Source organism: Micropterus salmoides, unplaced genomic scaffold (genome assembly GCF_014851395.1).
Source record: "Micropterus salmoides isolate LMB-PRFRI ecotype aquatic unplaced genomic scaffold, ASM1485139v1 Ms_hic_scaffold_23, whole genome shotgun sequence".
Taxonomy (NCBI): domain Eukaryota; kingdom Metazoa; phylum Chordata; class Actinopteri; order Centrarchiformes; family Centrarchidae; genus Micropterus; species Micropterus salmoides.
The window spans coordinates 5,961,236-5,986,032 of record NW_024041484.1 but is presented as its reverse complement, the minus strand read 5'-3'; the positions used below and the strand labels follow the sequence as shown (position 1 = coordinate 5,986,032).

The window sequence follows — 24,797 nt, the reverse complement described above, 5'->3', positions numbered from 1 at the left end:
CATAAATGCACAATATTTACCAATTTCAAGCAATTTAAAGGTATTTCAGTCATCTTCTTGACATAATGAAGATAAATTCGATGTCATGTATTGTTTTTTTGCAGTTAATAATCTCAAACATACTAAAGCTCTGGTAGTATCCTTTAAGAAGTTTTATTTAAACACACATCCACTACAAAGAGATATAAGTCTCTGCACCAACAGAGCAGCAGGGTGTGTGTCTGTGTGTTAAGTCGTAGCTATCTTTGGAGTCATCCATGTCCAGATCTCCTCTTTTGGGACGCATGCAAACACACCCACACAAACACACACAGCAGTGATAACTAGCCTACCTTGACAGATGGCCAGTCTCCCTAGCAACACCAGAGTCTCTTAAGAGCCCAGTCTGTTGAGTATTTCATGAGAGGCCAACGATACTTGGCAGAATACAGCAAAAGCCTGTGAGGAGCGCCGAGGGGTGGACTTCAGTCTGCAGCTAATTCCCTCAGCTGTGATTTCAGAGCTCTCATTCAGACTAGCCTTGATTTCATGCTAAACCAGCACGCTTATAACGCCGCATTTCAACAAATTTAGCCAGATCTGCCAATAGAATTTATTATATAGTATGCTTTGTATACTTTCCCTTTCATGTTTGTGTTAAACTGAAAGTTAAAGATGAGGGACTCACAAGAGACAGATTAAAGAAAGAATGGTCAAAATTGCTAACATGTCCTGACTATATTACCTAGTCTGGGTCAAGCTACAAAAACACTACCTGCATTTTCCACTAGGCAACTCAACAGCATCTTTCATTAAAGACTGTGGGGGGCAGGAGAGGTATTAAGCGGGAGAGAATCAGGAGGGAGGTTAAGTATCAGAGAGCGTGTCGGGCCAGAATATCATCACAACTTGGTGAATAAGAGTTTATTTCGACCAAACCAGAGGTTTGGGTGATTGTTGGAACAGTGGAAAGACTAACCACGATGGTTTTGGTGAGTTTTAATTTTGCTTCTGTTGAGTTTGAATGAAGTGTGTTTTAAGATGAGTTACCAAGGCAATGAGTTCAGGAAAAGAGAGAAAGTTGAATTCAGAAGAAGGTGGACGGTTTCAGTTTGATAAGGAAAAAGTGTAAGAATGTTTTGTGAAGAGTAAACTGAACTTCACATGTAAAATAAGAGAAGTGGCCCTTTAGTTATATAAATATGGCAGAAAACAAGTTCCGGCTAGGAAGGTATCACTGTACCACTGGTATTGATTAACTCCACCTACAAGCTACTGAAAGGCAAATACATCCTCTGTGAGGCTGTACTTGCTGGTGCTTTGAGCTAAATGCTAACACTAGCATTGTAACATGCTTACATGCTGATGTTTAGCATGTAAAATATTTACCATGTTTACCACAGATACCAGATATAAATTGTATAGTATAAATTGATAATGCTTGTGTCCTTACCTGCACTCCCTTGCTTTTGCGTGATGAGCTGACAGCTGAGTAGGCGGGGGTGTTCAGATCATCCGTACTGATGTTGTCCAACGTGTCGCTCAAGCCGCTGCTTACCGAGCTGCTGTCGTCCCAACTACAGGAGGAGAGGAAGGGAGGAGAAGGAAGTCGGTAAGGTCAGAGTTGAGTTTTGATTTGGAGCCTTCTAGTTTAAGTAGTTAGTTAAGTAGCAGGTGTAATAGCTGTGGAGCGTTTTTCTTCTGACCTTACACAGCAGAGCTCCACTAACAAGCACACAGCCTGCAATCCATCTGTCATCATCATCATCTTACTCCAATTAAAACTTTGTCCTAAATATCACTGAAGGATTGCAGAAAAAAAGACATGGAATGAAGAACACGTTCAATTTTCTCAGTTTCCAATCACCAGCTAGGCTAACAGGCTTGTAGATCATTAGTAATTGCCAAATTTGTCTCTTCAAACAGCTGTGCTCCTTTTTTTGGGCCCCACTGATTCGTGGGTATTTGAGTTATTTTTTGAGAGGAAAAAAAAAGAAGGCATCGCCTCATTAATCGTTAAGCTTCTCATTAACTCTGAGTATGTGGAGGAATAAAAGGATCTTCATTAGGGCTGTGATTACTTAGCTGTTGTTGAAGGCTGACAGACACCAAGAGCCCCCTCAGTGAGGAGCGTATGGATCGAACAGCGATCATTTCCACACACACTCTGTTTAATTACAACCGAATTACAGCCCTGAAAACTCCTGCAATATGTTTCTCTAATCTGCAAACCCATTTTCAGCTATCAGACACAATAAATCACCTTCAATAATAATTTATTAGCTCTTCTTCTCTTTCATTGTCCTCTCTCTAACTATCTCTCTCACACACACACACACACACACACACACACACACACACACAATGAAATGTCAGCAAGCTCACATATATGCTTGTACAGTATGGACACACCCACAAATACTAATTGGTTTCCATGCCAACATGTCAAGTCTCATCTGCATTGGCGTTTATGTGTGTCTATGTCTCCTGTGTGTGTGTCTGTGTAGTTTAAAAAATCTTACTATTAGACACACACACACACACACACACACACACACACACACACACACACAGAGGTGACAATGAATATGAACAAACGGCCAACAATTTATACAAAATAGCCAACAATTGTCTTTGTCAACAGCCACAATGACTTTTGTTTTCAGTCTGACAGAGCCCAAACACACCCTGCATTTGAATTTTATTTTAAAAGTAAAAATCTGAAACAACTTCCAGAAGCTAATAACACTTTTTCCAGCAAGTCAATTCAGGCTTGCTATCTATAATTCATGGCAGACGGCATGAAACCTGAAGGCAGGCTGAAAATGAGAGAATAATGACTCATTTTTTAAAAGGCTCACAAAGGAGGAAGGGAGGGAAATGTGGGCGAGCTGGAGATGTGCGGACGTGTACAGTAGCTGTCCGGAAGATAATGACAACAAAAAGTTAGTTTATTGCATCCTTTTATTAAATAGAGTGTTAATAGTTATGACAATGAAAAAAGCAAACTTCTTCACAGAATCTTGCTATGATAAATGTTAAGGAACCTCTTTCTGTGGAGATGTAAAGGGCTGTTGCTAGAATAGACGGTCTATCTATATTCACCTGACACCTGTAAAAAGTCTGTAATTTATGTAGTGCAGAGCAGACAACCCAGTTGTCCACTGGTGCAGTGCGAAATTGATTTGCTCTTATGACAGATGTAGAATGAGCAGCATTTATCTTCACGGTCAAAATCTGACCGGGTCTATGACCCATAACTGCATAAAAATAAAAAATGCAGATTTTGCTTTAGGATGGGATATTAACACTGTATGTAATATTTTATTTTAATACAAATTATGCAGAATTTTAGGCTGAGAAAATAAAACATCCCATTTCTGGAAGTCTCTGTGTCGCCAAGTGGCAAAAAAAAAAACATATTTGGAAAAGAACAAACCATGAAAAAATAAAAGGTAAAAGAAAACAGGCCTTTGTGTTATTGAATTTTTTTATTTTGCCATCCTTATTCACTCATTTTGAGATTTCATTTCCTGCAATTCAAAGCCATTATCGGGAAAGCGTCTCAGAAATGGATGTTTAAAGCATGAAGCAGCTTGTCATACAAAAACATAAATGGCATCCTTGCTGTCATTCTGTCATTCTGAGCTTTGCTGTTGTGTATCTACAGCTTTACTGCAGTTCTTTTATAGAAAAGAGGCTGCTGTGAGTGGAGCTCTGATATCAAACAGAAGTCAAACCGAGTGTTTGAGGCATTTCTTGCAAACAGAGCCTGTGGAAATCGATGCCTTTGAAACATGACTGGTTTGTTTCCCTCTAATCATTTCCTCACATCTGCACTTAAGCCCGTCTTTGCTGCGTGGCTTTGTTTTGAATGGAGGGCGCCGCCATATGACAGCAGCTGACTGCTTCTGACTTGTTCAAAGAAGACAACAGCAAGTTGAGGAATATCTCCGAGTGTCAGGGTTAAATGTGCAGTTGGTGTTGGCTCTTTAAATTTCGGCGGTGACAGGAGCTGCCGGGTCACCTTGACAATCTGATTTAAAGTTATCCCTCAGCTCAGCTTTACTTTCCTCAAAGGTGACAGGGGAGTTGCAGTGCACTCTGCAGCTTCCTGTGAGACCAGCTTTCAGTGTGTGACAGACAACAAGGGCAGACAGAGCCAAATTTAATGCTCGCAACAAAATGAATCAGTCTAAAGTGACTTGGCTGCACTCCAAAACACAGGTTTTGTCCTTCCTCTGTAATTTGTATAAGTACAACTCATTTTTTTTGTGTACTGGTTCTGAGAGCATGAAAGAGATGTAAGACAGAGAGGCGAAGAGAATTTTAGGAGAGATCAAAGACACAGGTGGTCTTTCTCGAGTGCTAATTGCTCCTTATGCCTAATTGCACATCTCAATATCAGTCAAGCTTCTTTTAAAGTGAGAAATGGTTCACTTTTCCCACATCACTATTAATTTCCCCCAAACTGAGACAAATTGAGCTTGATAACATGAAGTGCTGCACATTTACACGGGGGATACAAAAAGAAGAATGACGAAACAGCAGTGAGAGGATGGTTAGCCATGGAGTCTATCATCACAATATGAGAAAGCAGAAGCAGATGGCTGTGAAGAAGCTCACTGACTTCCAATTCTTATGAAAGCATGAGAATAATCCTGTGCCGCTTCCCCTGACTGCAACATATCGCTCTTCTCTCCCAGGGTGGCCTCTCTAATACAATATTGAAAATCTCCCTTCTGGAGAGTTAGTCTGAACTGTGGGTAATATGATTCAAAATATTTCTTGGGTAACTCTTACTTAATTGTTATAATGACAGTGAATAGCTGTTAGAGTCACAAAGTAAAGATGCTCTTTAGATTCTGCATTCACTTCTGTAAATGTAATTCTACAAGCGAATTCACATTATTAAACAAACTGAGTTAGTACAATGGAACAGACTAAAAAGCAAAAATAACTTGCTGGATGGAAAGGCAATCTACAAGAAATACACGCGAAGAGGTTGTGAACATGTTCCCCTCGACAGATGATACTACAGAGCTAGACGGCAAAATACACATACAAAATGTGCTGTGTATCCTGATGCTGTCTTCGCACAACAACCAATAAAAAAAAAGTGCAATTGATAAAGACAATGAAAGGAGCTTTAAGTAATTCATCTTTGTTTTTTTATTTAGAATATATGTGTAAAAAAAAAATGATTAAGACGGAGACAGGCATTCAGGGTTTCATATTAAAGATTTCCATAAATTCAAGCTTCATTTTTGACACTATTTATGGTCAGCAATGATGCAGCACGTAATCAGCCTTACTGTTTACTTGTCACTCTCCTACAGCTGTATCAATCAGCTGCTGCTCAACTACTGTGATGCATTCACATGAAATGCAAAGCCTTTGTCCCCTTGACCCTGACAGTTCATTAAAAATGTTTCTAGAAAATAAGAATACAGATATTTTAGGCATGTTTTGACAGTGGATCAGTTTTAAATGTTGCAGGGAGCAGTGGAAAAGTCGGGAGCAGCCACAGTGAGCTGTTAGATGAAGAGCACATGAAAGCTCCAACTCCTCAGCAAGGTAGCCAAGTTTACTGTGCCCTGCGGGATGAAATCATATCGCTGTTGCTTGTAATATGACTGAAAACGGCTGATTGTTGACTGACTTCTTTGTAAAAATGTTTGTTTGGCCGCACCCTGTTGCTATTCTGTCGTGTTTCGTGACAAGTAGCTGCTCAACGAGCGTTTGCTCCCCCCTGGTGACCTGTTTTAGTAAACCGCACTTGCTGTTACCACCAGTGACCACAAGTATCGGCGTATCAACCAGGACTGAACTTGAACTTACATGATTGTAAAATATATCGCAAAATATGAACTAAAGAACTAGAAAACTGAGAGCAGACAAGGTCAAAAGTGTCATAGACACCCAGAAAAGACTACTTCTTAAAATAAAGAAGGTAGCTCATTCCATCCAGTGGCACCAGCTCCCTTTTGCAAAGAATAGGGAGCACACTGAAACTCGTATCGCAAACTACAAAGAGCCAGATACCTCTGCACACATTGAGGTAATAGTCGAATCATCAATATTGATCAACAGCTCCATAAACCCTGCAGATGGGGCTGGATAAACCTTTATGATCGCACCTTCATAGCCCCAGCTGCTCCAGAGGAGCTGTTCAGCAAACAGTAATAGATGACTGTGTTTTGTCTGTATGAATGGGACGCTGGGGACTGCTGACAGAGAGCATCCGTGCTCTGAGGAGTTTCCTGGTATAAAGGCTTGATAAAAACAAAGGGAAAACATAAATACAGCGCTCCTTCTCCTGAGAGCTAGCCTGACTGTAACGGGCTGAATATTTCATCGGGCCGACTCCCTGGATCAGCTCTGATTGCTCAGAAAGAGCAGAACTGTGGCTGACCAAGCTCCTCCCCTCAGACCTGCACGCTGTCACATGCACATCAACACAGGGAGGTGGAGGGGGCTGTCCTCAGAAATTGCACAGCCAAACTCAATAACCCTGCAGCGAGGGTGGGCGAGCCGGACTTTTGTGTCATAACTTCTTAAATTAACAATGAGCAACTACGTACAGAGCAGAATGCTTGAGAGGAGACTGCTGTGGAGGATATTGGCTTCTCTCCCATGTTTCATAAGCGAGGCAGTGAAATGGGCAGATGGCACAAAACAAGTCAACGTCTCCCCTCAGAATCCATCTGAAAATACACTGTGTTTCCTCTGGCTCTTCTTGGATAGTTCTGTTCATTGGATAAACACAACTGTGATGCCTTAGATGGTAACATCTTACATAGTGTAACTTTGTATCACTTCGCGTGGTGGTACAGAACTGTATGATAACAAGGGCTATAAAAAGGTATGACCTGTTTTCCAAACCCCTGGACCTATTGTGGAAATCTCTGCAACCAAAGACTATAAGAATAACTCTCCTCTTCCTCGTCAGATGCTGCCTACCAGGTGTGAAGACGCAACATCACCACATAGAAGAGTGAATATCATGAGGATGAAAATGTATTTCTACCTTTCCAAATGTCTTAATTTCTTTGCAGATTATTTTGCAAATGCCTGCCGTGATGCAGCCTTTAGCTGCTCCCATGCTTTGAGTGCACCGCTATGGCTCCACTCAACCATGCAAACATTGTCTCATGCAGTATTCAATACACAAGGTCTTGTTCTTTCAACGGCCCAGAGGAGAAAATGCTATTGGCAGCATGAACAAAGGATAACACAAGTGATTTCATTATATCATGGAGATTAATGAGATTCTGATAAGGAGCTTGATACATATTTGGGGGGAATAGTGTTGAAGTAAGTGAAGATGGGTTGTCTACAGATGTAGGAATGCAACACTTACTTGCATTTAGAGGACAGGTTACATAACAAAACACAGGAAAAAAAATTTAAGACACTGGGACCAGTTTTGGATTCTTGAATGGCTTGTGTCTCACACTTAAGCGAGAATATATATTATTATGAAAATCTTAAATCAGCTGTTTTAATGTTCTAGCCTTTGCCAAAGGAACTATTCATGAAACTCTTCTATGAAACCCATTCAAAACCTGTGGAAAAATTTAATAAAAAAAGATATTGGCAACGAGATTTAAAAAAAAAAGACAGTCCTAGCTCTCATCTGACAGCAATTAAAAGTAAAAGACACCTCATGATTGAATTCCTATTTCTTACTCATTTGATCGTCTGTAGCTCAATTTGGTGTTTGTGTACACATAAAAATCTCTTGCCAAAAGCTAAAGTGGAGAGAAGCGTTTGCTGCTGTTTGATTGACAGTAAGAGGGAGGCTGAAAGTGTGGGCTGAGAATTTGTAAATGAACAAATAAGCTTTATTCACAAAAGAGATATTGCTCACTTAAGTCCATACCAAGGTCTAATGAAAGTTACCCGAGTTCCTTCATTGTGTTTGTAATATATAATTTTCAGCAATTAATGCCATTTAATTTCTACTAAAATATTATTTTATTTCTTTAAAAGTAAAGTATTTGTTTAACTGTTTAATGGGCATATTGGCACTTTTATTGCCTGCTTGTGATGTGTATAACTGAACTCTACTTAAGTTCATTCATTTTCTACGGATCCTAATCAGTTGTGCAGTCTGCAATGACTTTACCACACCCACATTAAAACAAATAACCCCAGAGATTCACATAGTAAGCGAAAGTGCACAGAGTAGAAAACAGAAAAGGCACAAAGGCGTCCTTTTCCAACACCCGTGACAACTATCTGTCGCACATAAAACTTTGAAATGCACTGTATCTGCATTTCCTCCCACACATATATACACATATATAGAGCCGGGCTCTGTAATGTAAATGGGAAGCACTCATCCTCATTTGCCTGCACTATAATCCGAGTTAATGCCACTGAGCTCTTGCAATTACACTTGAGAAAACACCAAGGCATCCTCGCAAATGACTTTACTCTTCTTCTCCTGCCTCTTTGTGGGCTGCTAAAGCCGGCGATGGGCTCACTTTCTCCTTGACTCTGATGGAGCGCACAAAGAGCCAGCCTATCAGAACAAACTCGGCAAACTCAAACACACAGCACATCAAACATCACACAACTGTTTGCAGGTTCCAAACAGAAGTGGAGTGGGTAAAATAGTTTCTAGCTTTGCTGTCAACTCACCTCTTGTGGGATGGACGCTGCCTGTCGTCTTGTCACACAAGTGTTTGGTGTCCTCTACCACAGACTCTACCTGGCAGAGAAGCTAGAAGCTGTGCGACGACTGGGAGTCCGGGGAAGACATGGGAGCGAGAGACAAAGGAAGAAAAGGGCTCCCTCACTCTTCCACTTTCACCCTCTTGCCGCTGCTTCTGGCTCCCCCTCCTCTCCCTCTGTCTGCCCTCCCCTCCGCACCAGGCTGGGCCCGTCAGCCCGTGGAGCGGCAATCAGACATGCCGTCAGCAGCGGGCGACCAAGGGTTAATTAAAGGAGGATGACAATGCAGAATCGAGCCAAATCAAGGAGGAAGGGCTTTGCTGGATGAAAGCCGAATGTGCCTTGACTTTGCCGGATGCCTCTGACTGGTGATCTCATGCATAATACGTGAGAAGTCTGTCCATATAGCCTGGGACATTATTCATGACTCTCAGGCACTGAAGGAGTCAGGAAGACTAACTTGAGTATCACATAGGACTGCCCAGTATCACATCTTTATTTGCTTCATTTGAGGTCTGGTGTTAGAGGACAGTAAATGCCCACCCGGTTATCCAGAAATCTCTTCCAAGAGATCACAGTACAAGCCATAATGTTTTTATCTGTTCACTGCTTGTGCTAACCACCCAATTCTTCTTTTTATTACAATCAAACTTTTGTCCCTGATGCTTGAAATCAAATGTTTTTATTCAGGAAAGGGCTGAAATGAACTGGATACAGGTTGAATCACCAGAGAGAAAAGCAAAGCAGGCATTTTAAATAAAAATACCTCTTGGATTGTTACTTCAGGGTGTCACGGGAAGCATTTTAACAAAAACAGTAATTAGACTTGTCATTGACAATCCAATTCCGCTCGAAACAACTCATTTAAGGAGAGGGACAGAGTGACCTTGGAGGGATGGGCTGCAAATGTGTCTGTTGCCAAGCAGTGACGGACAGCAGGACGTCAGCGCTGCCTGGCTGTGCTGGTAAAGACGTCCAGCCTTCCTACTGCAATGCAGTCAAAGACGACAACAAAATCTTCAGCCGTTCAGCAGCGAGGGAATTCCAAGCTATTATAACTCAGCAGGGGTTTGTTTGATTCTATGGCAAACTGCTGGCAAATGTGCAAACAAACAGCCCACATAAGCGCTCGCAACCCATCGCTGGCCCAACTTCCAACCTCCAACCTCCTCCTCTTGTGGCCTGAAAGGAGATAAATTCTCTAAACCAAAGGATAAACACATACACTGTACTGGGCTGTACTACTACTGGAAAGTAGAGCTGAAACAATTATCCAAAATGAAAATTCATCTGCACCAATTTTGATTGATTGTTTAAATATTTTTTAAGCAATTAAGAAAATAAAGAAAGAAAGAAAATCAAATGGTTTGATTGGTTAAGGATTCCACCTCTTTATTTACTGATCAAAGAAGAGAAACACAAACATGAATAGATTCCATGCAGCTTCACAAATGTTCGACTGCCTTAATTACACCATAACACCCGTCATTTAACAAGATTACATTTTCACAATCCACAACAGAGTCAGGCTCCATGGCAGTAAAGTGAATTAGCGATGGTAGGAGCTTTGTCGATTCTTATCTTTACAAAGTCATTAGGCCTGTCAGATGAATGGAGTCATATCCTCCGATGTGTTCTACCAAATGAATTGATGCAGCTGCAGCACAATTAACCCTAAAATCCATCTCACATTAGCACTATATACTGTTTAAGGCATGCTGACTCAATCCATCAGCAGTACTGCAGACAGATCGTTCATGAATCCTGTTACCTACAGCCATGTTAGGGTACTGCAGTATAAGACTTGACTATAAGTCTTTTAAGAATGTCCAAGTCACCCCTGCCATGTGCAAATATTCAAGAAATATAGTAAGAATGATTTCAAACGCTCCATTTGTTTTTCAAAGTTGCCTTAACATGAAGACATGCAATCAAACGACACGATTAGCTCGTGTGATGCTTTCATTTCATGGTTGTTTTTGCTTTTTATCACAACTTGTTGCCAACTGCATAACAAAGCGGACACTTCGACTGCAGACAATTCAATCTTTTAAATGGATTCCCAATCCAAGTAAACTCTCAGGGGCACAAACACTGCATCAACAGTCAAATACGCTACAGCCTTCTTCTCTGTAAACAATCAGCCTTTTAACAAGACAAACTTATTCGATTAAAAGTTTTAAATCACCAGAATGTTACAACTGGATATATATTGTAAGCACTGCGGGTAATGGAGTGAATCGTTCTCTTTCTAATACAGCACTATATCACTGCGTGGTTAAGCTCCATGGGTCACCTTCTTGTTCTCGTCTTATATAACACCATGTTACTTTTAATGTATCTTTGTGGTACAACAGTTTCGACACTTTACATGTAGGGTTTTAAGTAGTTAGGGGCACCAAAATATAATCCTTGTATCCAAATTACAATACAGCAGCCTTACACTGTACTTAGTGTGAATCACCAACATGCCATCCCTTTAATCTTGAAAAAGAAAATACGTCCACAAAGTATAAACATGACCTCTATAGGCCTGAACAATGCACATGAAGTCACACAGGGTGTCATACATTCTTCATGTGGCTGCAAGGAGAATTCATAAAGTGGTCTTTTATATGAGTCATCAGTACGTTACTATACTAGACATAGACATTTAAATATTAGTACGGTGAAAACTAACAAAGAATTTGAACTTCTTTCAACTAGTTAGTTTGACAGTTTGGGAAACGCTTACTTACTTTCTTGCCGAGAGCTAGATGAGAAGATTAATAGCAGTTTAATGTGTGTCCATTAAATATGAAGCTGGAGCCAGCAGCCTGTTAGCTTAGCTTAACTTAGTGTAAAGACTGGAAACAGGTGGACATAGCTAACCTGGCTCTGTCAAAAGGCCACAAAATTCACCTGCCAGCACCTTTGGACAGAACCATGTTAGCTGTTTCTTGTCTTTAAGCTAATCTAGGCTAGCTGGCCGCTGGCTGTAGCTTCATACTTAGCATACCACAATGAGTGGTATCAATATTTTCATCTAACTCTTAGAATGAAAGCGCAGTGTGATTCCCAAAACGTTCCAAATAGACTTTTTAACCACATGACTTTCAAATCAGGACATGTCACTCCATGAAAATGTTATTACACGGCACACCAACAGAAAAATGAAATCTCACTACATGAGAGAATGTCTACAACATTCTTGAAAATGGCATTTTAAGTGTAGCATTCGGTGTGGGGTAAGTTCTAAATTGTGTTAAAAAATTTAACTAATTATGGCATTGAAACTGGAAATAGTTCTGTTGCACAGTTAATTTTGGTGGCTTACACTGTAAAATACAATGAAGACACTGTTAGAAGCTACATATATCTAAAAATACGGTATCAGATCTTTGCAGTTTTTGTGACAGCTCAAAATGAATGTGGTTATAATCTTCCACTGAAACCGTGAGGGCCATTCTGTCTTTCACCTCTCAGTCTTAGCAGATGAATAACCTGCCCCTGACAGACAGAGCTGTGGTTCACAGTCAGAGGGGCATATGGCCTACAGATCATCACGCTGAGAGAATATGGCTTAGAGAAGGAAAAGGTGCCATAGCAGAATACAGAATATGAACAATGCTCAGAAAACGTAAAGTTAACACAAAAAAGTCAGCACTGATCCACCAAACAGGATGCAAATGAACAAATATGGATAAAAATTGTCCATAAAAAGTCTGAATTCAGACCAAAATGGATGCATGATTGCTAAACTGGGAGGCTCATCAGTCAGTGAAACAGCACCTGTAGGGGGGAAAATCTAACTTTCACTTGAGTGTAGACATCTTCAGCAGTGCGACATGTCTTTTGATTTCATCACTGCCCTTTCTTTAACTACTTGACTTCACTTAATTAATTCAGTGAGTAGGCTACAATAATTAACGAGGATATCAGCTTCCCCCCGAGGTATTAAGAGAAATATTCAGATTTATGATAAATACAGAAAGCAGCATCCAGAGTGGAAGACCAAGTTGAAGCAATACCACAGAATGGGAATTGAGAGGAAAACTTAGCTTCCAAAAAATGGAAACTTTCCCTTGAGCTCCTGAATGAATAGATGGCTAATTAGTGTTTGTGTGGGCTGCGATTTATTTTGTGAGGAAAGATATCTGCATGCAAGCACCTGCACACGTCGAGGACACACATTTCCATGAACACACAAGCACACCACACAAGAGCCAGACACAGCTCAAATCGGCGATAAAACTTCCTCCAATTTACATCACAGTTTGCTAAGTTTAGTCTGTGTGCCTGTGTGCTCGTAATTAAGGTGGAGAGACTGAAAAATGACAGATGTCTGAGAGACAAAAAAAGAGAGACTGATAAGTGCCAGAAAACTTCAGAAAGCTAGAAAGCAGAAACGTTGAGGTGCTGCAGCTTCAGGTGCAACGTGAGAGAGGATATTTTCTCTCTAAGTGGCGCCCTTGGCAGAGATGAACTACACAGAAACTTATATAACGACTGGCTTGCCATTGATGGCAAAAACCTTCTCCTCCAAATCTCCTCGCTGCTTACGGCAGCACTGACGAGTCGTGCAGCTTCCCCACGACTGTCACTGCTCTGCAGAGTGACAGCCAGGATCCTGCTGCTCAGCAGCACACACACATGCAGAAATCTGCACACACACACACGCGCGCATAAAATGTAGTACAGGACATGCACACAAACAAGCTCTCTTTTTCTCAAGCACAACACATATCCACACACACAAACTTGTCTCCAATCCCCCAAAGCTTCAATAACAAAAAAAAAATGCAGAGCCAGCTGCCATAGTCCAGCCCTCAAACAAGAGGGTGAGCGAGAAGGAGAGAGACAGTGCCACACACACACACACGAGACCCCACAATGCTAAAAGCAGGGGCCTGTTAGTTATTCATGTCTCTGCTGAGAACGGGAAGCCTGTCGGTGTCAAAACACTCTCCTTGGGCGTCTTTTCTTGACAGTAAAGCCACGAGCATGCGCTCATTTATGTTGCATGACTGGAGGGTATTTTTAGAGAGGGGCTTTTAGCCAAGGCTGGATTCAGCATTGTTTTGACATGGACTGATCAGAGCTTTTGTTGTTCAGCTGCTCTGATGCAGATGGTAAGTTTTATGAAACTCTACTTATTAGCACAAATGAATAAACACCAGCAGAAGTGTTGCATTTTTGACACATGTACTTACTTCTGTATCTTATCACACTTCATTTCATGAATACTGTCCCATAGTGATGCTAAAGACACTCAATCTATCTTGACTCACCTTTTTCTTCACCCTTTCAAGCAATCTACTTCCAGCAACATGATGCATCATGTCTGATACAGCAGAACATTTTCCCTAGTAACATGGACACCCACGTAGCCGGTGATCTCTTCAAGAAATGGAGATTAGCAGTATCTCACACACACCTATAGTCGCATCAGGCACATATTCAACTAAGGTTCACTGCAGCAAGCATGAGCCCACACTGATCCAGCCCCAGATGGTCTCAGACACCTGCTGGTCATGAGTCTCGATCTGATGAGTCATTTAGATGAATCTCTTCAGGGGCTCTGTTGGTTTGGGGTAAAGCTGCCATGGGTGGCAGCCAGGGGAGTCGTTATGGACGGAGAAAAGCGTGAAGCATAATGAGCCTCATGGGAGCTCAGTTTATGTACGCAGACAGACTCCCGCTTTCTGCCTCCCAGGATCTCTCTCGACTACTGCCAGTGAGCCAGGAGAACCGGAGAGTGGAGGGATATGTACTTGCACGTGTTTGTTTATGCTTGATTGAGGTGGTGCAGTAGAAACTGCATGTGTGTACTTTGCCAATTATTGCTCAAAATCGTGAGGAAATGCAAAGGGAGATGGTGTTAATGTTCAGTAATTATTTCCTTTACAGATAAAAATACCTCAAATAAGTATACAGTTTTGCTCAGTGAAGAAAGGATTTCTCCCAAACAACACGTCAAATCCAGCTATCACCCAAACTATGTCAAGTTGGCAGAAGCAGAACAGCTAACTTGTAAATAACTCTTGAAATCACACAGTAACAGTAACTGCACATTGTCCATAGATATCCTGAGGTCACACCAAATATTTCCAAAGCAGCTACATTTTTGTATGACTGCAGAAAATACTGCAATTGACATCAGGATTTTGAATTTGGAAGAGATTCTTCATCAACGTTTCTTATAAACAACTATGCAGGGACAAGCTTGTTGTCAGAGGTGGAAAGTAACTTTTAAGTGAATTTACTCAAGTGCTGTACTTCAGTGCAATTTTGAGATACAGTACTTGAACTTTACTTCAGTATTTTTGGCTACTTAATACTTCTACTCCACTGGTAATTTTCCACTCCACCCACAGCGAAAATTTTAAACACTGGAGTGATGTTTACATGAATAATGTTCCTAAATGGGCCATTGGTATACAGTACATAATGTGTACTTTAGGTATATTTTGATGTTAATACTTTTGTTCTTGTTTTGAATGCACTTTTACTTGTAACAAAGTATTTCTATATTGCAGTAATGCTTTTATTGCAACATATATTGCAGAAGGAGACCAAAAAAAATATTTCTCATGCATAACCATGGGACAGGTTCACAAAGATATTTATTTTGGTCTGTAGTTTTAGGTCAGTCCTAATATTGCTCTTAGATTAGAAATAAAATAAAGGTGGACTTTTTTTAAGTTAGCCACCAACCCCCCCAGGCTAACTCTGAACTGAGAGCTCTGTTTCTGTGGTAACAATCAGTGACACCTGCTGTCTAGTGGCACCAAAGCACCAAAAGAAGAAACCAGCGCCATAATGTTGCCATGAGACAGTCAGGCTGGATCCTTGATGCAAAATCTCTGATAATCTACAACCAAGTTCATATTCCTTCTCCGGGGATTAGTGAAAAACATTAAAGGAAATGAATATTTAAATTAGGTGTCTGTTAATGAGTACAACAAAAATATTAATTACAACTTCTGAATCACTGCTGAATATCACCAATTGAAGATACAGTACATCATAACAGCCTTTTTCCCTTTAGTCAACTACTGCACTATTCCTTGTATTCCGCCAACATTTTCTCGTGGATAAGGGAGTCAAAATAAAGCTATTGAGCAGACGTGCCAAAACAAATTTTACTATGATGCTACCTAAAAGAAGCAGTAGAAAATTTGTTGAAAGGGCTCAATTCCAATTCTGGTTCGTTTACAGTGATCATAAAGATGGCTAAATATAAAAGACATAGTTAACACCAGGGCAGGAGAAAGCACACATTCTCCATTTGACTCACTTACAGTCTAGGAATAAATACTTTGCTAGTATGTGTTGTTCCTAGAATGCCAGCATTTACATTAGAGGAGATGAAAAGTTCCTCAAAGTCTGCAAACAGATGGTTTGAACTTGGGCCTTATCCGCTACTCATTTCACGTAAAGCCAGGGGGTTATGTGGAAGAGAAGACGAATGCTATGGGATAAAGGAGGAACCAGTCACGGAAGGCAGAGCCTATGGAGGTAGCTAAAGCTGGGCTGAGGTGTAAAGCCTTGTGAGCAATAGCTTCGGAAATGAATCCCCTCCCCAAGCTTTGTCGCATGTCAGTGGGAAGTGACAGCTCAGCTTCTGACAATCACACATCAGAGGGAGGCAGGGGAAAGCATTAAAGCTATGTGTACTTGTGTGTGTGTGTGTGTGTGTGTGTATGTGTACAGTCATATAGTTTTGAAAAGGAAAATGGAGAGTGGAAGGAAGGAAAACAGGGTTCCAGAGTTCAAATTCAGATCCAATCGGGAGTTTCTTGCCTGCAGGCACCTTAAGGGGAAGCAGGCATCAATATTTCCTTATCGCCCCTGAGGCCCAAAGCGCTAACACAGACTTTAGCCTGGAAATGCTGCAATTTTAGGATTTATGTCAAGGCAAGGTGAGAGACACTTTAGGCAAAATATTCAAATACAGATATATAAACAGGGTGAAGCTAAGACTTGGCGATTGGAAGAGACAGTTCACGGGATTCATATTTATTCTTATCCTATCCATCCCTTTGCCTGAGTGTCAAAGTCTGACAGGCAGATCAGTTTGAGACTGACAGGGGGCAGGTTAATCGCCTATTCTGAACCTCTGGTCAGGTCGAGCAATGTTTTGACACTCAGCCGATCACAGATATGATCGGCCTCCACCCCCCCCGGCTGACTGGCTTGACTGGCTGTGAGAACAAGCACGTTAACACAGAAACAGCAGGATTATATATGCGGGTAACAAAAACAGAGACACAAATACAGCAGGAAGCATACCATCACCAGCATGTCTGCAAGTCGTACTTCATTCTGTTTACATTTGTACCCATGCGCATTAAACTCATTCGCTTTTCCTCGAACAGAATCCTTAAACTGAAGTCCACACAACAATCTAACAAAATATTGTGGCTTTATGTAAATCTTTTAGAGTTACTACAATCTTGTTGAGAGCTGTCAGGTTGGCCAAGAGTGTCTTTTTGCAGCACTTAAGTGATTTAAAGCATTATAACAAAAGCCAACTAATTCTTGAGAGCCATATCTGATTGCTTTTCAAGCCTCCCACTCCTCTAAACACTGCCACTCATTAAGGTCTTGGCAGAAGTTGCCACACTGGGAAATGTCACCGCATCAGTCGATTCCCAGCAGCCTCTCTGAAGGCCTGTCATCACAGTCTTAGCTTGACAGCTTTAAATCGATAACACGCCTGTCCTTTTCACCTCATTTAGTCTAGGATGTTCCAGCAGTGTGTGTGTGTGTGTGTGTGTGTGTGTGTGGCGGGGGGTGCCCTGACTTTCACCTCTGAAGGACATGAACTTCCTACTTTTAACTTAAGCTTGATGCTTTTTGAATATTTGAATTTTATGAGCAACTAAGACAAATTTGATTCAGAGCCGAGACTGTATATTTGCTCCATGTTATCTATTGCAGGTTGAAAGCACTTTACCCGTCACCTTTTCGGTACTGAGTCATTTCCCTGTCTTGTGTCTTATCTTTATACCCTCGTAACCTTGTACAATCAACTGAAAACAATGACAACTGTATTTTTTTCTCTCCTATTTCTTCTCCGTTCTTTTCCATGTGAATAAAATCAGGTCCTGACCCCTGTTCACCTTATGATTAGTTCTGTGTAATGTTAGTACTCTAGAGCTACTTTACAGAGATTAGCGGACATTCGTTAAATCCTCTGTGCAAGCGCAGGGAGGGTCCCACATTGTGGCAATATTTGCAGGTGCAAATTAGCAATGTAAACAAAACCATCGAGCTTTCACGTTGTCATTTCAAAAAACAAGATATACACATGTAGATAATTCTAAATTTGCATACCAAACGTACCACTTTGTTTAAATGAAATGCTAATGTTACTTCTCCTTGTTTGAGTGCTTAGTTGTTACCTAGGTAGCAGTCAAAAGGTGAATACTTTACCGGGAAGTTACATCAACTCAATTCAATTGGCTCTTAGAGGATGTGCCTGCAGTTTCTGCTTGGGAAAGCTGATGCGGTTTAAACCTTTCCACCTTTCTCACCACAGCGTACTGCTTTTCTCAGGCACACGCATCACTGGCTGCAAAAGCACAGTCTGGTGGATTTGCCCTTGCAAACATCCACCTGAAAGTTTATGGCAACAAGCAAAGCCGCTGAAGCTGTTGAACTCATTACAAGCTGAAGAACCCCAGCTAAATGCCGAGAATCCAAACTGAAATGTGGAACGTATAGACACTGTATGCAAACTTAGATAAATCCAGCGTGTTCTTGCATGAATCTCAAAACTGTGGAACTGCAACCAGATCTGGGTGCAGTCCACACCTTCTGCATATCAAACACACATCAGCGAAAGCAAGCTGCACCGTATGATTGTCAGACTCCGTGCTTACCTGTCTATGTCGCCCTGCACCTCTTTGCTCCCTCTCTGGGATATTTCTCGAGAAGAAGCCACGTCTGAGGCTCGGCCTGCGTTCCGCGCATACAGATGGAGGCCGCCGTCTGTAAGGTATCTGTGAGAGGAGAATTAATTAGAGGAAGTCAATGTCTGACCTCAACCTGGCATAAAAAGTCTGAGTAATTCAGTATTTTCATTTTGTTAATCAACGAAAAGCAACAGATTAAATCAACTAAACCAGTCGAGAAAATCCAGTGACTTGATGGATATAATGATTAATGAGAACTGTTGAGACTGCATTTGCATTTTTTGAACTCACAAAAAAGGTGCATGTTCGAATGGGTTTGTGTATCTTTATGTGTACGTGGCAGTCAGTAAGTGGTAGCATCTGAGGTTACTGGCAGAAAGCTATCAGACACGGCTGATAGGACATGGGGATCATTAGTGTTGAGCTAATTAAGCTAATAATTTAGCTAATCACCTTTCCCTCCCGACGTGTTGTTACATTTTCTGTTCTGACACATCTTTAATCCTACGGATGCTTTACCCCATCACTCCTTGCCCAACTCCCCCTCACAGTTTGCCCTGCCCCCGCAACTCTTTTCGGTAAATGCACTGATGCCAAGTGGGAGTGGGACTGTGTGTTTGTGTGTGCGTGGAATGTGAATTGCTTTCCCAACAGCCGCTCCCACCTGCTCTAGGCATTTAATGCTTTTCAATGACTAAAGGTAAGAGGCCCGCACATACATTGTCGTCATGTGGAGACGTCATGACTTATATTTTTTTCTTCCATGTAATCTGTCAGTGTCTCGAGTGCCCTCAAGGTTCGGCAAAATGTATTATTTGAACCTTCCTTTTCATGGCATGACTAACCTATGATAGTGGTGGATGTCAGCAGGCTATTTGTATTAATGTATACAGAAAGATTGGTGAGGCCTTGGTGGCTGTATGAATACACAGCTAACCCTGAGTTTTGAAACACAGTATGCATTGCGACACTGAATGGAAATATGTCACTTGTATTTATTTATAGTCCTTCAAAAAAATGTCCTTTTAAGTAGCAAATTAGTTAGCATAAATGATGTAGCAGGCAAGTCTATACTAAAGCTGATGTCTTCTAAGTCAAACAATAAAGCACAGCAGAGCACAGCACAGCATAAGGATGAGTTCAGGTGGTAGATAATACCCATCCATGAACAACTACTTACCCTAACCTTAATCAAACCAAATCCAAGCTTGTAGCTGTCTTCCGCAAACGCTAACTCTCGCCTTATAATTTTAGATCGTTCACCAAAAAAAATATTAGCTAAAGTTACCATATGACATATGAAATTGGTAGGTACATTTTCTCCTATGGTCTAACAATCTAAGTATTTTTAATTTCAGAGTTCACAAAAATAAACTCTTAAAATAAATTCTGACTAGCTTTCTCAAGGTCCATCAACTAACATTCAAAAATAAAGGTTTGTTGCCTCCTATTACTCACACATTGATTGGCAACTATTTTAATTTATGGTCCACGTCAGACAATAAGATTTAAAGCTTGCTATGTTGAGTGTTTATTTGAACTTTAGGTACCCTGTGGAATTCTTGGCCACTAGCAGCGTTTTGTTTGCATCATGCACACACGCAAGGATTTACGTGCATGCGTGTAAGCGTGAGGGCGATACAATTGGCTTGCTGTTCCTCTGATCAACAGCTGGTGGATGTAATGCACCAAGAAATGACAACATAGAAGAAGACACGCAAGTATGCATGTAAACAGTGCACAATTTTAAGTATTTGAAAAATTAGTTTTGAAAATGTCTTTTGAGGAAGGACATGCACTTAACACATCTGTTAGACAAATATACACAAATATACGCAATGCGTTTGGGTGAGTTAAATGAATGTTAACATAACTTTTGTTCGACTCCATAGGGAACCTTTAACACAGGGTTAGACGGCCTATTTTAAGGCTTGATTAGCTGAGAAACACACAAAATGCAAATTTCTCATCTCAAGTCCAACTTTTTATTATATATGAATATATAACTGTAATTATCAAATCATTGATTCAGCCTTTAAAGTAGGAACTTTTAAGCGCATCAGAGGAAGCTAACATGCTTAGCATTACTTAGCATTAGACATCCTACCCGCTAGTGATCTCATCCATCCGGCCGTTCTTCCCTAGGATGTCCCCATCACTCATGTACCCTGCCACCTCCATCTGCTTCCCTCCTTCCAGCCCTCCTCCTCCTCCCTTCTCCCCTTGCTCCGCCCCCCTAGCCCCTGCTGCCGCTGCTGCTCTCCTCAGGGGGGCGCTGTACACAAACCTGGAGGGGTCCGAGTGCCCACTGTAGCGGCCTGTGGTAGTGCCAGCGCTCGTCGTGCTCGCCCTGGGCGCAGCGTAGCTGCTAGGCATTGAGGGGGCGTCGCCTGCCTGGAGACGTGGGGTTTGTGATTGGCCCAGACGCCAGGCCATGGGGGAGGAGCGTGTGGTGAGGGCTGGTAGACTACGCCCATTGACCTCAGTGGTTACCGTGGTGTCGAAGGTTGTTTCTAGTGTACTGTGGAGACAGAGGTGTAGAAAGAGAATATGTGGGATCCATTTTGACTCTTGACATGATGCAGCAAAAACTGAAATTATCAGCAACACTTAAAGGCTCAGTATAGAAGGCTTTGGGAAAAGTACCTCTAATGAACCAAAATCACAAGTCTAAGACACTGAAGCCATCATCAAGTGCACTCCAGTGTGAAGGGCAAATCATTCAGGTGAAAAGATCGGTCATATTTTAAGCAGAGAGTCGTCTACATCAGTTGAGTGCCACTCGCTTCAAATCACATGCGGTTTCTAACATCGCTTAAGGTGTGTGCATATGTGTGTGTGTGACCTTCCTAAAGTGTTCCTTCCAGTGAGTTGACTTGTGAAGGGTCCCATGAGAACATATGTCAGACCATCACAGTCCATCACATAGAGACAAAGAGAGAGAGAGGAAGAGAGAGAGAGAGCGCCACAGTGTGTTTCCTTCCAACCATGTTGTGTTGCAGTTCTTTGCATCAAAAAAGATTGTTATAAAAAAAACTATTACATTTATTTTGCAATAATAAATGGCAATGCAAAAACTACTGACACCTTACACTCTATCATGCAAAAGGTTCTATTCTGAGTATCCTCCATTAGCCCTGCAACAGCCACTGCAGCCTGTTTTTCTCTAACATTGCAGAAGGATCTGAACACGCCAACTACTGTACAACACACAGCCTTTAAATGAGGCCCTGACAGACATTTGTTTGCAACAAAAGAAGGCAAAATCCTAATAGATTTTTCATTTTTGTAACAACACTATAGAACTGCAGCAAATGAGCCAAAGGAAAAAACAATACACTCATGGCACACGCACACACCAAGCCCTGCAACTTAATGTACAGTACGTGGAAGCACAGAGCAGGGCATGGCAGCAGTGGTCCCTAGCTTGAGCTCTCTCTGCTGGGAAAAAGAGTGCACTACATTCACATAATAAAACAGAACAAACCTGGAATAAAACCAGAGAGCTGCACTGTTTTGTGTCTTAAAAGTATAAATTACTAATTTGTATTCCAGTCACAAACATCCCTGTGCACACAAAATAATGGTGTGCTGTATATTAAAACATAAATGACATATACAGACATGTAAACACATACAGCAAAAGTGTAAACAGGATTAAGGCTTTACATTTGCCTCTCGGCATGAATGCTAATGCTATTTTCACAAAATAAAGATATGATGTGTTTATGCTAATACACTAAATTGTGGCATTATCAGCATAATCATTCTAATGTAAATACACTCATCTTGTCTGCCATTACTCATTACTCACTGATGTGCAAATGCAGCCAATACAAAAAGGAAAAAAAGAACACAATTTACTGCATGTTTGCTGCGCTACTGCTGCAATATTGCCTATGGAGACATCTGTTCAGTTTAAAAAAAAATTATTTTAAGGGGAAATATGTAGCTGATGATCCAGCTGAGGTGGACGACAGTAGCTGTGTGGGATGAGACACCCATTTGGATGCCTGCCTCTGTTTGCTGGCCTTCATTAGGTGACAAAAGCAAGGACATCTTAAAGCAGTGTCTCACACATAGCAGGGAGAGAGGTGTGAGAACAGCCTTGCGCCCTGTGTGTGTGTGCGTGTGTGTTGGGTGATAAAGGGCAGAACACCGAACCCCTGTGACGCCAAGTGCCAACATGAGAGGGGGCAGAGATGCCAGCCTTCTTCCCAACACATCTCTATTAACACCCTCCTGAGACCAACACACAAGCCCAAAGACACGCGCAGTGACGTAACAAAATAAACAACAATTGTTGATCTGACAAGCGATTGTAGCAGGATGTGGGGAATACAGAAATCTATTGGCCACGGTATAGAAATCTAAATCATTTAACCATTTGTACACAATGTAGCTTGCTAAATCAGCTCTTCTTTATCTCCAGGCAGCAGAGAGAGAAAAAATGGAGAAAGACAGATAAACTGAGGGAGAATGTGTGCGTGTAGGTGGGTAGATAAATGAGCATGCAATCTGAAGGATATGGCTGAGCAGCAAGTACAGGAAAGGGGGTGAGACATTTCACACATCCAACCTACCACATATGAAGACACATGTTCAGTACAAAAAAACACATTGTGTCCAGTATTGTGAATGTTATTGTTTCTCAAAATTAAGAACACATTTCCCATAAACCCTGCTGCTTTTTGAGGACCTTTGCTTCAATAAACTATCTGGTACAAAGTAGAACCAAAACCTGAATAAATCCTAACAAAGGGAGGCTATCTTGTGTTTAGCCAAGAGCTCAACAGGAGAAGAATCCGTGTTGACAGCAGGGGATTGGTTATTGCTGAGCAATGCTAAATATAAATGCACTGTAGCGTTTTCTGCGGCTAATGAGGGAGTTTAACAGTTAAACATGTATTTTTTGTTGAGGTGCATTTACTAATCCTGGTAAAAATGTGAAACCACTTCAGAGGCTATATTAGCTGCAGCATTTTCTTCATCAGAGCAGTCCTTTCAGTTTTGTAACCATATTGTTTTGTTACGCCTGACCACATAGCCAAGGTTCTAAAACACACGCGCACACACACACAACACTGTCAAAATGCACAAATTGGTGGGCTTGCGTGAAAATGTAAGACGGGGGTCTAATCTGCCCTTTGAAGTGAACAGTGAGAGCAACCTTTAAGCCTCCAGTCTACCTTTTAGACAACCTTTTTAATACAAAATTATTATTATTATTTTTTTTTTAAACCTGTCCTGCCCAGCAGCCTGGTATAGAGTATAATGACCTGGATACCATATTGTGCCAGACAGATTTTACTTTAACAAGAGAGTATTAAAATACTCCTTTGTCTGTTTTATTATTTATTTAATTATGTATTGATTTGTCACCGGGCCGGACAGGGGGGCAGACACGGGGATGGGGGGGCACAAACAGACAGCACAGAGAAAGGACAACACCTGCAAGAGAAGGGGGAAAGGGGGATGGAGGGTGGGGACAACAGGGAAAAGCTGTGGGAAACACCAATTGCAGAAAGCAACGAAACCTGCAAGAGAACAGAGAGGGGGGCTTGGGGAGGAGAAAAACAACAACAAACAAACACAAACAAAAAAAACAATAAAAATAATAATAATAGTAAAAGAAAACCAGCCGAACAGCAGCAATAAACAGCTGACATATTAATGACATATTAAGACAACTAAGAGAACAATGAAAACAAGAAACAGTCACACACACTAAATAAGCAACACAACACAGCCACGAGAGCTGGAATAATAATTAATTTAAATAAGTAACTGAAAGAAAGGCATCAGGAATAATTCTACCAGGGACAACCTAAGTTTGTTTGTGTCTGTGTGTGTCTGTGTGCGTGTGGGTGAATGTGTCTGTATGTGTGTGTATGTCCATGTGTGTGCGCATAAGCCTGTTAAAGAATGTAGTTGTTAGAGAGAGTGGGACGCCACGACTGTAACAGGCAGGCAAGAACCCCAGTAGCCAATAGGGGTGGAAGAAAGAAAAAGAATAAATCAAATCAAAAAAAAACAAAGACTCCCAGATGCACCGCGATGCAAACGCAGAAGACCCCGACCCAAATGCCAGTTGACAACGTAATGCCGACGGAACGCAAAAGAGGAAGAGCAGCGCCCGGACCGACCGCGTCGCAGACACAACATAGACCAGTGGCCTCCCCCATCCAGCACCCCACCGCCGCGCAGCAAACAACCACAATGCCCAAATGCCAC

The 24,797-nt window shown here is 41.4% G+C and overlaps 1 protein-coding gene across 1 annotated transcript in view; it reads right to left on the bottom strand.

The window, feature by feature from the left end:
• LOC119917988 (neuron navigator 3-like) overlaps window positions 1–24,797 on the bottom strand; it is a 199,755-nt gene that overhangs the window by 38,267 nt on the left and 136,691 nt on the right. Inside the window, 3 exon segments of the mRNA XM_038738477.1 lie at window positions 1,433–1,556; window positions 18,531–18,650; window positions 20,671–21,084. Coding sequence (XP_038594405.1) covers window positions 1,433–1,556; window positions 18,531–18,650; window positions 20,671–21,084 — 658 coding nt within the window.